Raw genomic sequence first — 12769 nt, 5'->3', positions numbered from 1 at the left:
CCTACTCTATAGATATAGATACAGAACAATGAGCGATATTATTGGTGGGCTCAACAAGAATGAAGTCAATAATACTTACCTTGTAACTGTTGTTGACAGCTGACAGTTCTCTCTAAAAATTACTATCCGACAGTGGAATATTCAATAGTATGTGGGACATACTATTTGGAAGATGGATTTCTTTAAAAGTGATCAGTTCTGAAAGAGTCGAATAAGTTGGTTATTTGGAGCGTCTATGGCCTAGCGCACAAGGGCGACTATTTCAAGGCAACTATTTCATCGGCCAATGTGTACCAAAGGAAGCGCGTGCACAGGCGATCAAGAATCGCGTCGATTTTAAAATCTGTGGCATGTCACAGATTTGTAGGCGAGGCGATAGTCAGCCGACTATGTGTAGCATACAGGTTGTGACCTGTACTCGGCCAGTTACTAGTTCATCTTCTCTGGCATCAGTTGCATTGTTTTGTGATTTGTTGTATTTTGAACTGTTTTGGTTTGCATCAAAATTATGGCTGATTCGACACAGAATTGTTCATTAATTGAACAGGGAGAATACCACAGTTGTATTTGTGATACACTGTTTGGAACCTTTGGTGCAGTAATGCATATTACTGCAGTTTTATCCCAACATCAAACCGTTGCTTTTAACACCTCGACACGTGTTTCAATCACCAAGTGATCATCTTCAAGAAAAAGAGTATAAACAGTTGTATAATTATATAGTGTTAGAAATATTTAAAAAAAATTGAGCAGAATTATTCCTTTTTTTCTTTGCTCGAAATAGCAAAGCACAAACACGAGTCACCTCGACAAAGTCCATTGTATTTTTAAAATACTCTGAGACTACATGTACAAGTTTTAACTTCATATAACTCTACAACATCCATTTCTCAACCAAAAAGTTGACCAAGTGTGTGCTTAGACATAAATTAGAAACGATTTTCAATTTGCCGATATTTTATCGGGCTCTATGCTTTTGAGGGGCGTTGCCAAATATTTAATGGTGGAATTTGAAAGTAGTGCTGAGAACTTTTACGGCAGTGGGCCTTAGCAGACTTACGAAAGCTTTGAAGGAGTTTTATGGGGGTTATCGCACCTTTATAGGCTATGAGGCATCCCGAGGGCTGTGATAAAACTGAAATTATTTCTTAGATTATAATGTTCTAGGAGTTCTATGATTTTGAGAACGCTTGATAATAGTTTTCACTGTCAACTACTTTACTTATAGTGTTTTTATTCATTTCCAGGTTATCGGATGTCGATTCCACCGCCTGTATTTTCTAGGCCTGCGCCACCCCCTCCCCCAGGTACGCCTCCTCTTCCTCCGCCAGTTCCAGAAAGGCCAAGCGACTTTCCCAGAATCAGTTGAATTTATTAATAAAAAAATCTATCATATCAAATTGTATATTCAAATAATATTATTGTGTAGTAATTTATATTTTATACCTACTTTGAAAATAAAATCAATTGTACATGATTTTTAATTTTCAGGTCTTGTGAAGAAACATAAGAGTGAAAAAAGATTTTCGGCACCACCAGTTCCATCGAATTCGAAATTAGTACCTACATTTTATGTTTTTTCGATTCCTTAGTTCTTTGTGGTAAGATAATTGGCAAAATAACAGCTTCAGCTACATGTTCGGGTTGCTTTGGAGTTCGCCCTTGCTGTCTTGTTTAGGGCTTATTTATGTCGTGACTGTCTTGAGTTTTTTCGTTGAAACTGACATTTAATACACCAACCTTAATTCGTGCTATGCACCCTTTCACTTCGAACTTGGCTATCAGTGGAACATGATGCAATCAAAGAAAGCTTTTATCAAAGCTCCTCATCACCCAGAATTTGGTGCTCATTTGAGGGGATGTGTAAAGCAGAACGTTATTCTTCTTGTGATAATAAGAGGAGCAAGAATGGGCCAATTCAGACTGGAAAACTCACCAACCTACATGAGATCAGGCAAAACATAAATTTCAGAGTGTGTGAGGGAACGAGCCTCTAACATGTTCTTGGATTCACATGCGACGGGAGCTGGAATATATTGTTTGTGCAGAAATCTTCATCTCAGTTACCCGCTTGGTCAGTACACATCTATCTTGCAGGCTAAATATATGCAGTTTTGCAGAGTGTGGAAACTTTATTTTAAGGCCTCAACAAAATGATAGACCAATATTTCCAAAGACAGTCAAGCTGCACTTGAGGCACTTACGAACCCAAAAGTGTCATCAAGACTGCTCTGGGAATGCCGCAAAGAACTGAGGAAACTGGCTGACAAAAATAGATTGACTGTTCAATTGTTGCCTGGGCCCTCAGGCATCGTAAGTAATGGAAAAGCTGATGAGTGTGTCCTGAACCAGCTGTGGGGTACCAAAATCTATGGTACGAAACCAGAGTGGCAAATGAGTTTATAAGGTACCTTTATAAAGGTGCCATCCGAGGTCCGAGAAGAGAACCAACCAATGACAGAGCTTCTCACTGGATACTGTCCATCAAGAGGACACCTCAAAAAAATGGGGCAGTATAACGGATACCTTAGCTGCAGACAATGCAACAACGAGGCAGAGACAGCTCGCCATATTTTATGCTAATCTGAGGCTTTGGATCACAAGATACAAACAACTTTTGGACGACCTAAATTATGTCCAGAAGAATATAACAGAGCTTCTCACTGGATACTGTCCATCAAGAGGACACCTCAAAAAAATGGGGCAGTATAACGGATACCTTAGCTGCAGACAATGCAACAACGAGGCAGAGACAGCTCGCCATATTTTATGCTAATCTGAGGCTTTGGATCACAAGATACAAACAACTTTTGGACGACCTAAATTATGTCCAGAAGAATATAACATACGTCCAGGAAGAGATATGTACAGACTAGTACGAGCACAAAGATAGTTGGAATGGGTGTCATGAAAAACATAGGGAGGAAAACGTAATAGGTCTTTGAGGTTGCAGAGTTTTCCGGAGATTTGAAAGAAATGGGCAAATTACACAGCTCACATTGAAAAAAGTTAATAATTAATTCGATTTAGGTACTTTATAAGTAGATGGAGAAGAGGCTGCAAAGTGGCGCCTCATATAATATTCGGAAAAGTGAGTGAAGTCAAAATATCTCCTTTTCTTCCGTTTCTGGAGAGGTGCATACCGAGTAATAATCCAAATCCTTGCCTCTCATGCGAGACCTACAATTTTGTAGCTATACAAGGTTATTCCTCATCGAAAAAAAGATTGGATCTTTCATATAAAGAAACTTCATTGGAGCATCCCTTATTAAGATACAGCCCCTCAAAGGGAGTACATAAATTTGTATAACAAATTTTTTCACAAGCACTGAAAAAGTTACAATTTTTTTTCGATGAGGAATCACCTCCTTAAATGTTTTACACTTATTTTGTTACATCCTGTATAGGCCTGCAGATATCTGATGTAAAAACAATAAGTGACCTAGTGAATGCGCAAAAAGTACAAGTTGAAGACAGACATGTATGCAACGTCTTCATTTTGTAAGAGTCGTCGCAATTAACTTCCTATATATAAATAGCCGAAATTAATTTTACCTATTTGGTTGGGATGACCACTGACAGGCAAAGTTCATCAGTGCCGGGTGGGTCAGTTCAGATAGAATGAATCGTCTGAGTATCCCCAACACACATTGTTCGTCGTCGTGATTTCAAACAGGTTGGAGCCTGGCTCCCTTACCCTTTCAACTGATGTTTGTCAGAGGGACAAACTCCCCAACACACAAAAATCTTCCAACTAGTCATAAGCTTCGCCTGCAGCTGATTTGGCAGGCTGGACACCCCGCCACCTGCAGTCAAAGTCCGGAAGCAAGTTCACGAACACACTTCGGGTGGGAGTCAGAAACATAAATACTCTTATATTTCGGAGAGGTGCATACGAATTGCTCAAATTCTGGTGAAAATAGGCCCTTAACTATCATATGATACGTACGATTTTGTAGAAATCTGTGGCAGATACCTGACAGAAAACGACAACTAGCCCAGCTAGTGTCCAAATGTGCAGGACCCGAATTTGCTTGTGAAAAATATCTACTCCAAGGTCATAGTACATTTTCTCTAATCTAGTGAAGACCTGATCGGCGCGGTGGTCAGTCTGCGATTACCTTCGTCAGGTAGGTAAGTGGGTCGGATGTTCAAGGTGCAAGATTGCCACCTTAACGACAGCAACCTTGATGACCTTAACGACCTCCTGCTGCAGATTCTGCTTCTGCTGGAATTTGGTGAAAGCTACTTTTGAAGAGGTCATAAGTGGCTTCCACTAGTTGAAGAACTGAAAAACTCATGCTCTCCATTCGATTCTACAGGGTGGACAATTGTGGTTGTTTAATCGATGTCAATCTCATCTGTAGACCCATGGTCGGATTCTTCAGTTACTTCATGGATTATAAAGGATCCCATGAGTAGCTGGGGAAAGAAGGTCCATCACGGCATCTATACCGTTACAAGGCTTTCTACGACGAGATGACACCCGTTATTGACACTGGGTGCGATTAGTATGATACCTCAACATGAGGAATAATTCAGGAGGACTCTTACCCCAGGGAGGAATTCACAGTATAGATACTTGTATGTTTCAATAGAACAAACAGCGCCTTATTCTTAATAATTGTCGACAGACAGGTACAAATTGGTCATAGTCATTTCCAATGGCATTATTAAGACTTGTTTTGACGACTCCTGCTTCATGAGTTACCTGTCATGAAGTAGGAGTAGTAACTCTTGATAATTCAATATGAGATGCAACACCTCCGAACCAAACTGAGTTGACCAGATAAATTACTTGACACATTTGAGGCCAGTCGCAGTTGAGCAAATTGATTACTTTATACTTGTTTGAACTATCTTCCTTGGCAATTGAACCTCGAGAGTTTACTTTCTTCTAAATTGTTGTCAAACGTCCTACTCAATCATTCACCCCTCCAGAAATTTTGAATGTGGCAAATCTAACTGTTATGAACGAGTCTTTGGCGAAAGAACAAGAGAGTGAATTTGTTTTCGGCAAATGCTCAAAATAATCATTGTTAAGAAGTACCATTGTCATCAACATAAAACGTAATCCAAATTACGTGGCTTTTTGAAACACAAATCTGGTGGCATACCTATACAAAAAAGAGCAAAACTCCATCCCAAAAGAAATAAAGTCAATAAATATTTATAGAAGCCACACTAAAGCTTGCGACGAGGGTGAGAAATTCATACTTATTTTACAAAAAATACGTCACTTCTTAACAAAATAAGATTATGTAATGGAATTGGCCGATTAAAATCCATGATAACATGTTTTGTATTGTCTTTATTATCCCAAGAAACATTAAATGTTTGAATGGGGAATAACTGAATCAACTAAAGATGGATATCTCTCAAATACTTTCACCATCAACGCTGGTGTTCCGCAGGGACCCATATTGTCTCCAATCCTCTTTTTATTGTATAGAAACGACTTATTATTATTGCTTTGCTGGCGATAGCCAGCCATCGGTTTTCTCCAAAAAGATAAATGTTTTCGAACCGGAAATAATAATGTCAGGTAAGACAATTCCGTTTTCTGCTTCGATAAGTTTATTGGGGGGTTGTAATGGACACCAATATGTCTTGGCACAATCATGTCGCTGGAATTGCAAATACTGCTTCTCAAAAGCTTGGAACACTGTTCCAAACCAGAAAACTGTATACACCTCAGCAACTTTTGATACTTTATAAAGCTCAGATCAGACCTTCTTTGGAGTATTGTTCTCATGTATGAAGCTCCACCCCGAAACATACTCTGAAGCTGCTGGATTCCATTCTGAAAAAGGCCATCCGCCTGATTGAAGACGTGAATATCACTTGCAATCTTGATAGTCTGGAACATCAAAGATAGGTTGTAGATTTGTCTCTTTTCTATAGATACTTTCACGGGAAGTGTTCAAGTGACTTGGCACATTTGATTCCACCAAGAGCGATACATATCAGAAATACTCGGCGTAGGTACTGTGGCTGCTCATCGTTTTGCGGTTCAACTCAGGACACTTCGGCATTTTCTATGTCGGAGTGCATAATTTGGCTCTTTTATTGTTTTGTACATTATTTCCATCCCTTGTCTTTTTGTCTAGGCTGGCACCCTTGCTTACAAAATCAGGGTCAATTTTTTCCAGGAATTCCTAACCCGCTTCGTACTGTTACAGTACCCTGGATGTGACAGGAAAAATTTTCAATGATTTTGTACTTTCATGTTATAGTTTTTTCAGAGATTTGCCGAACTGACATTTTGGTTAAAGATTGTAAGCACAGAAGGGATCAGACTCTCAAGTACTAATAGCAGGTACCTGTACACTTATAATCAGTAATTAAAATATTCATTTTGTTATTTGCATTCATTGGTATTTCAAAATATCTTGAATGAAATGAATAAAAAACATTTTTGTGTTAGATTTTATTTATACGACGGGTTTCGGGTTTGACCCCATTATCAAGTAGGTATAAAACTCGTATAAATAAAATCTAACAGTGGTATTTAGACAAAATTGTTTTTTATTCATTTCATTTAAGTGATCATGAATTACCATAAAGTAAACAAGTCATCAATCACACATATTTCAAAATATCTTTCCAGATTCTGAGAAAAGTTATTATCTCTACCTGCTGATTTGTGTTGGTTATATTTGTTCTAAAGAAAAACTATAATTGCTTTGTTGAGCTCAAATTCTACGGGGAATTCAATGTTACAACTTGTTGCTGAAACATTTTTCATTTTCAGAGATGTACCTCACCTGGCACAATAATTGATGTAATGCAATGTTGATGTTTCTGTATCCTGTACTCCTGCGTATACAACTGGAAAAGAAAATTAAGAAAAACCTTTTGATGGAAAAAGAACCTAAATATTTTGTGATATTTTTAATACATATATTATATTAATTATATGTAACTGAAAAAAAATATAAACATAGGTGAAGTGACGATGTAGATGAGAATATTTATTTTGTTTTACTTAATAGGAATTGTCGAAATACAAATTGTCCAGAATAAAAATAGTAAACTGAATGGAAACAAAAAATTGTTATTTAATTTCTACTATATGCTTTCAACATCAAATGTTTTCTTCTTATCACAATACATTTTTTGGATGTCACATGTCACATTCTCTATGTTGGTAAATGTCCTTATAGGACGAAACTGCAGTAACGTTAGTAACAAATAAAAGTGTTACAAAAACATAGAAAGTTTCAATTCTGTTTTCTTCATTGCCAATATTCGGCGAACAATCGCCCCACTCTCGTATCGGTCATTTTCAGTGCTAGTCCGGTTCTGGGACAAAAATTATTGGTTTATCAAAATTTTAGTTTTCGAAGAATATCGTGTAGTTCACTTACATTCATCTAGCATTCGACATAGTTCTGTTTGGTAACGTTCTGACAAGTTGTAATCATTTTATAACAATGTCATGAAGATTAAGGAAGAATGAAGGGGTGGTCCTGACCTGGCAACTTCAAACTCATTAGGCACTTATGCAACCAGTAATACTTTAACCCATACAAGATGCGCATGCGTCCTGATATTGACATGAATGATTATATTTGAAAATTCTTACCATCTATTAAAGAACGTAATGGACGAACGAAGAACGAATTTTCGAGGCGCACCATAACAACATTTTTCCAATATTAAAAAAAAGGAAGTTACAACATTACAATAAAATTGCTTTGGTATAATATATGACTTTGGATATCTCTATGACTCATGCGCAGATGGGCCACTCGATTCATTCTGATCATTACCTCGGCCATGTTCGTTAATATTTTTCAGAAGTGGTGAAGTTTCGGATTGTTTTCTTGAAAAGAATATTCCCAGTTCCGGCCTAAAAATGGCAGGGAATACCGGAATGGAGCAGCTTATTCCAATTGTGAATAAGCTGCAGGATGCTTTCACACAACTGGGTGTTCATATGACTTTGGATTTGCCACAAATCGCTGTAGTGGGCGGACAATCCGCTGGAAAAAGTTCGGTTTTAGAGAATTTCGTTGGAAGGTAAGAGAACCGAAGAATTAGTCATCAGGACAAAGTTTCGAGTTAATGGGTACCCCAATTATGTATTGATTGAGCATGTAAATCAATTTCTATTTGACTATTGACATATTGACCTGGCTATTGACCATTTCAAAAATTTTACACTATTTTATTCATTTCAGTGTCAAATCCTGTATTTTTAGTTATATCTACCACCTGGTTTCATATGTGATTCACTTGAAATGTGGGTTGACTATTGATTTTATTTCAAAAGATTTTTGATAAAGAGGTGAATGACACACTTATCTGTTTTCAGAGACTTCCTTCCTAGAGGATCTGGAATTGTTACTCGAAGGCCACTCATTTTGCAGCTTATTAATGCAAATACTGGTAAGAATCATAATTGAAACATTTTTTAGTTCCTGATACTGATTGTCATTGTCCTGGAAAAAAGGAAATGAAAGCAACAATGTATTCAGCACAGTTTTGTAAAATAGAGGTCTATTGAAACAGTTTCCTACTTCTTGACAACATTCGCACACTGATTGTGATAATTATTAGTATGTCATCTAATTATTCTTTGATTTAAAGGCATTTGATATAGTGAATTTGGAATTTCTTGTAAACGAAGAAAATTGTAGTTTTTCATCATAAATTGCATCAAATCTATGAATGTCTCTTGTAATAATGCACTACTTCATGCTCAAGAAAGACCTGTTATTAGAACTTTACTTTTTTTTTATATGTTAAAACATAACTGCGCATACATGCACATGCACAATGCTGGTGATGCTGACATTACTTCATCCGACTCAACTTTTGAATAAAAAAAAAATCGAATCAATATATATGACTTCAGCAACTGATGTGAAAGAAATAAACTAACTTCAAAAATCGGTGGCTACGAAAATCTATAAAACATCGTAACTCTAGGACTTGATTGAAATTGGTGATATGCAAATGTTCACAGAAATCAAATACCTAGGAACCCATCTAAAAGTTAACCTGACAGGAAAAACAGCAATCATATATATGAAAATCTAAAAAAGATTCCGTTATGCTCTACAAAGGATAAAGTCCAGTCTAGATGAAGTTTACCCCCTTAATATATATTATGCAGTGGTTTCCTCTATGATCAGGTAGACCATAACCAAGAAAGATACATGAGATGTTTTAGTAACTACAATATTGAGAAATTTTCTAGTTTACTGTGGGAGGAGACTGATTGGTCTTCAGTGTATGACTTAGTTGGTGCAAATTCTAAGTTTGATAGTGTCTATAATACAGTTTCCTATTATTTTGACACTTCATTTCCAAAAAAGTTAGTGAAGATCAAAAAATCTGTGGACTCCAGGTGGATAACTACTGAATTGAGAGAAATTAGTAGAAGGTTTACTGAGTTATCTGAGCTGAACAAAGTATATAAAAACGGTTTATATCAGGGGGAATATCAAGAACTTTAAACAGTAGGTATATCAGGCTAAATTGAAACATGCTTAAAAAAAACTTGCAAAAATGATAGAATCTCTTCTGCTGAAGATAAGATGAGAAAATCCTGGAAAATCATCAAGGAAGCTCAGAATGGTTATACTGGCAATGCCATACCTTGTCTACAAAGTGCTGAAGATGGTGACATTCTTTCTGATGATTTTGCTATATGCAACCTTGTCAGTGATTATTTCTCAACTACCAGTAGTAGCATATCCAAACCAGACACTAAAAATATCAATTATATGTCATCTGCTCATCAAAGTATTTATTTATATCCAGCAACTAAAATGGAAGCTTAACAAGTTATCAAAAAAGTTTGTGAGAAAAAATTGTCCGGAATTGATGAAATTCCTGGTAATGTTTTTAAAAAGGTTGCCAGTGTGATTTCTGAGCCTCTGACTCATATAGTTAACTTCACTTCCATTGAGGAGAGGTTTCCTGATATACTGAAAATGTCAAAAGTTCTGTCAATATACAAAAATAAGGGCTCTTGGTCTGACTGTACATATATCGCTACTTAGTCAGTTTTCTAAGATTATTAAATACTGTTTCTATCAAAGATTATACGATTACTTTGAATCGCTTAGATTATTTTCTTCTAGTCAGAATGTTTATAGAAGAAATAAATCTACAGTTGGTGCAATTGATCAATCAACTCATTGAACATGCGCTGGAAATCTTGGAAAACAAACGGCAGATGTTAGGATTATTTTTTGATTTGAGCAAAGCCTTTGACCTCGTTGACCATGATATACTGTTACACAAATTGCAGTTTTATGGTATACGTGGCTCCGCATTGAATTGGTTTGGATCTTACCTGTCTGATCGTAGTCAGCTATTATAGGGGAATGAAATGAATTCTGAAAGAAAATGGTCCGAAGTAATTGTCAAAGCTAATGAAGTAACTGATCAAATTTCTGAGTGGTGTTCTATAAATGACCTGCTACTAAATTCTGCTAAATCTCAAATGCTCAACTTTGTTACTAAAAATACAACAATTATTTGGTTAGATTAAGTAATGAATAACGAAACTTTACAACAAGTTAATTGTACAATTCTTAGGTGTTTGTATTGATAATAAACTTACCTGGAAGTTCCACGTTGATAGTGATAGTTGAAGCTTTTATACCACATTTTCAATTCAACTAACCATCAAGAACAGTTTTCTCTTAACGTGTGGCTCGGAGTTATTGGGGAGGATTTAATTGGGCCTCATTTTCTACCTCCTCAATTAAATGGTGAGGCATACGTTCAATTTTTTAGAGAAGTGCATCCAGTACTGCCTGAAGAAGTTCCTTTGGTCGTCAGAAAGGATATGTTTTTTATGCATGATGGGGCCCTCGCCCATTTTAGTCAAGTAGCACGTCAGCATTTAACTGAAACATATGCAAATCAGCGGATAGGTCGAGGAGGACCACAGAACTGTCCCGCTCGATCCCCGGATCTCAATCCTCTCGATTTCTCTATTTGAGGCCATTTATAGCATTTGGTTTATCATACTCCTGTTCGCGATGTAGAGGACTTAAGAAACCGCATCATCGATGCGTGCAGGGTAATCAGAGAGACTCCAGGAATATTTGAGCGAATACGTGGCTCAATGCGCAGACGTCTAGACGCTTGCGTAATGTCTGAAGGTAGACATATTGAACATTTACTATGATTTCTACATGTTGTATGTTTTGTTACTGATAAATTAGTTTTGTTTGTTACCCTTTAATCGTTTAATGCAGGTACTAACTACAAAATAACAATAAATCCAGTTCGCATTTATGACGATGTATCTCTGAAGTTGTTCGTAAAATAATTTTTTGCTGCGAACTGGTTTATTCTGGGCAAAAAACCCAAGTGATATTTTTTGTTTAGAATGAAACAGGCTATCGAAAATGAATTTTTAAATGGTAAACAAATAATAAGACAAAAAGTTACATTGGAAATAAATTTTAGGGGTTGCGTTTTCCACCCCTTACAACCATGAAGTAAACCAAATAAATTACTGGCAAGTGTCTTTTTGGTAGTACAAAACGTCAGGTTAATTTCAATATTGTAACTTTTTCAGTGCTTGTGAAAAAAATTGTTATACAAATTTTATGTACCCCCTTTAAGTGGCTGTATCTTAACAAGGGATGTTCCAATGAAGTTTTTATATATGAAAGATCCTATCTTTTTTTCAATGAGGAATCACCTTAAATGTTTTACACTTATTCAGTTACACCCTGTATAATAAGCTTAGTGATGATATTAAATCCTTTTATATCAACGTCTTTAAAAGGAGACTCAAGATTTTTCTACTGCAGCTATATAATAAGCTCAAATATCAATGTCTATAAAACGCGACTCAAGATTTTTCTATTGCAAAAAGCATACTACACTGTGAATGAGTCTCCTTGAATCCTAATTGATTGTAGCTTATTAACTTTTTTTTCATGTATGTTTTACATCGACTTTTTTATGTTTGTTTGACCTATTGAATCAGCCAGCATTTTACGATGATGTTATGTTTTTTTTGTCTAATGTGATTGTGAAGGAAAACCGATTCAATAAATGTTTGATTGATTGATTGGTTAATATTTCCATCCTAGCTTGAACATCGAGTAGGGCATTCAACTGAATATGCCATTCTGGATAGATTTAATTCATTTTTAAATCAGTTCTCCGTTTCAACCTAAAAGCAACATGGATTTTGTCAGCGAAAGTCTACTAATACAGCAATGTTTTCATTAATGAATCAAATAATCACACATATTGATGCAGATAATTGTCCGGCAGTACTTCTGTGAGATTTGAGCCGTGCATTTGACTGTGTTAATAATGAAAAATGTTTTCAAATAACATTGTTATTTGTACTATGACACTTTTAACCTTTACTCTTAACCTTTAAATTTACTCTCATCATTTGCCCTAACGCGCCAAAAGAGGTATAACTTCAAAAAGTCTCTCACTTGTTTTCTTCAGCTCTGTATGATGGAATTAAAAAACTACGACTAGTGCTTAAGGTTTCATCATAATAATTTTAATAATAATATTCATTTCACAGAAATACTTTGCATGTTATAAGACATATAAAATATAAAAGTGAAATTTCTTTACGTACTTTTTATATTTGATGGAAAGTAACTGTCAACGGATGAACGAAAAAATTCACTAGCTTTTGTTTACGAGTGCTGCTATCTTCGTGTTGAAGTTGGAAACTTTCCAGATCACTCTCGTATAATCTTTTTTTATAATGTTAACATATCATTACCATATCTGTTAACCAGCTGTTGCTCTCATTCAA

General features: G+C 36.0%; 2 protein-coding genes across 7 annotated transcripts in view; both read left to right on the top strand.

Moving 5' to 3' along the window:
• LOC111511557 (dynamin) overlaps nucleotides 1-7054 on the top strand; it is a 39805-nt gene extending 32751 nt beyond the window's left edge. For both annotated transcript variants that reach the window (XM_074169459.1, XM_074169457.1), the window contains 3 exons: nucleotides 1248-1307; nucleotides 1492-1601; nucleotides 6755-7054. In XM_074169459.1, coding sequence (XP_074025560.1) covers nucleotides 1248-1307; nucleotides 1492-1592 — 161 coding nt within the window. In that variant the 3' untranslated portion in view covers nucleotides 1593-1601; nucleotides 6755-7054. The remainder of the gene's footprint in view (nucleotides 1-1247; nucleotides 1308-1491; nucleotides 1602-6754) is intronic.
• A 585-nt stretch (nucleotides 7055-7639) lies between these two features.
• The window catches only part of shi (dynamin-1 shibire), a 38326-nt gene continuing 33196 nt past the window's right edge, over nucleotides 7640-12769 (top strand). Inside the window, exons 1-2 of one of the 5 annotated variants that reach the window (XM_074169456.1) lie at nucleotides 7640-8025; nucleotides 8321-8394. In XM_074169456.1, coding sequence (XP_074025557.1) covers nucleotides 7862-8025; nucleotides 8321-8394 — 238 coding nt within the window. In that variant the 5' untranslated portion in view covers nucleotides 7640-7861. The remainder of the gene's footprint in view (nucleotides 8026-8320; nucleotides 8395-12769) is intronic. The other 4 variants (XM_074169454.1, XM_074169455.1, XM_074169452.1 and 1 more) reach the window with 4 other exon arrangements.

This window comes from Leptinotarsa decemlineata, unplaced genomic scaffold (assembly GCF_025532065.1).
Source record: "Leptinotarsa decemlineata unplaced genomic scaffold, Ldec_3_MD MMD2_P_RNA_scaffold_5, whole genome shotgun sequence".
Lineage (NCBI taxonomy): Eukaryota > Metazoa > Arthropoda > Insecta > Coleoptera > Chrysomelidae > Leptinotarsa > Leptinotarsa decemlineata.
The sequence above is the reverse complement of the archived record's forward strand: the minus strand, read 5'-3'. Positions and strand labels throughout refer to the sequence as shown.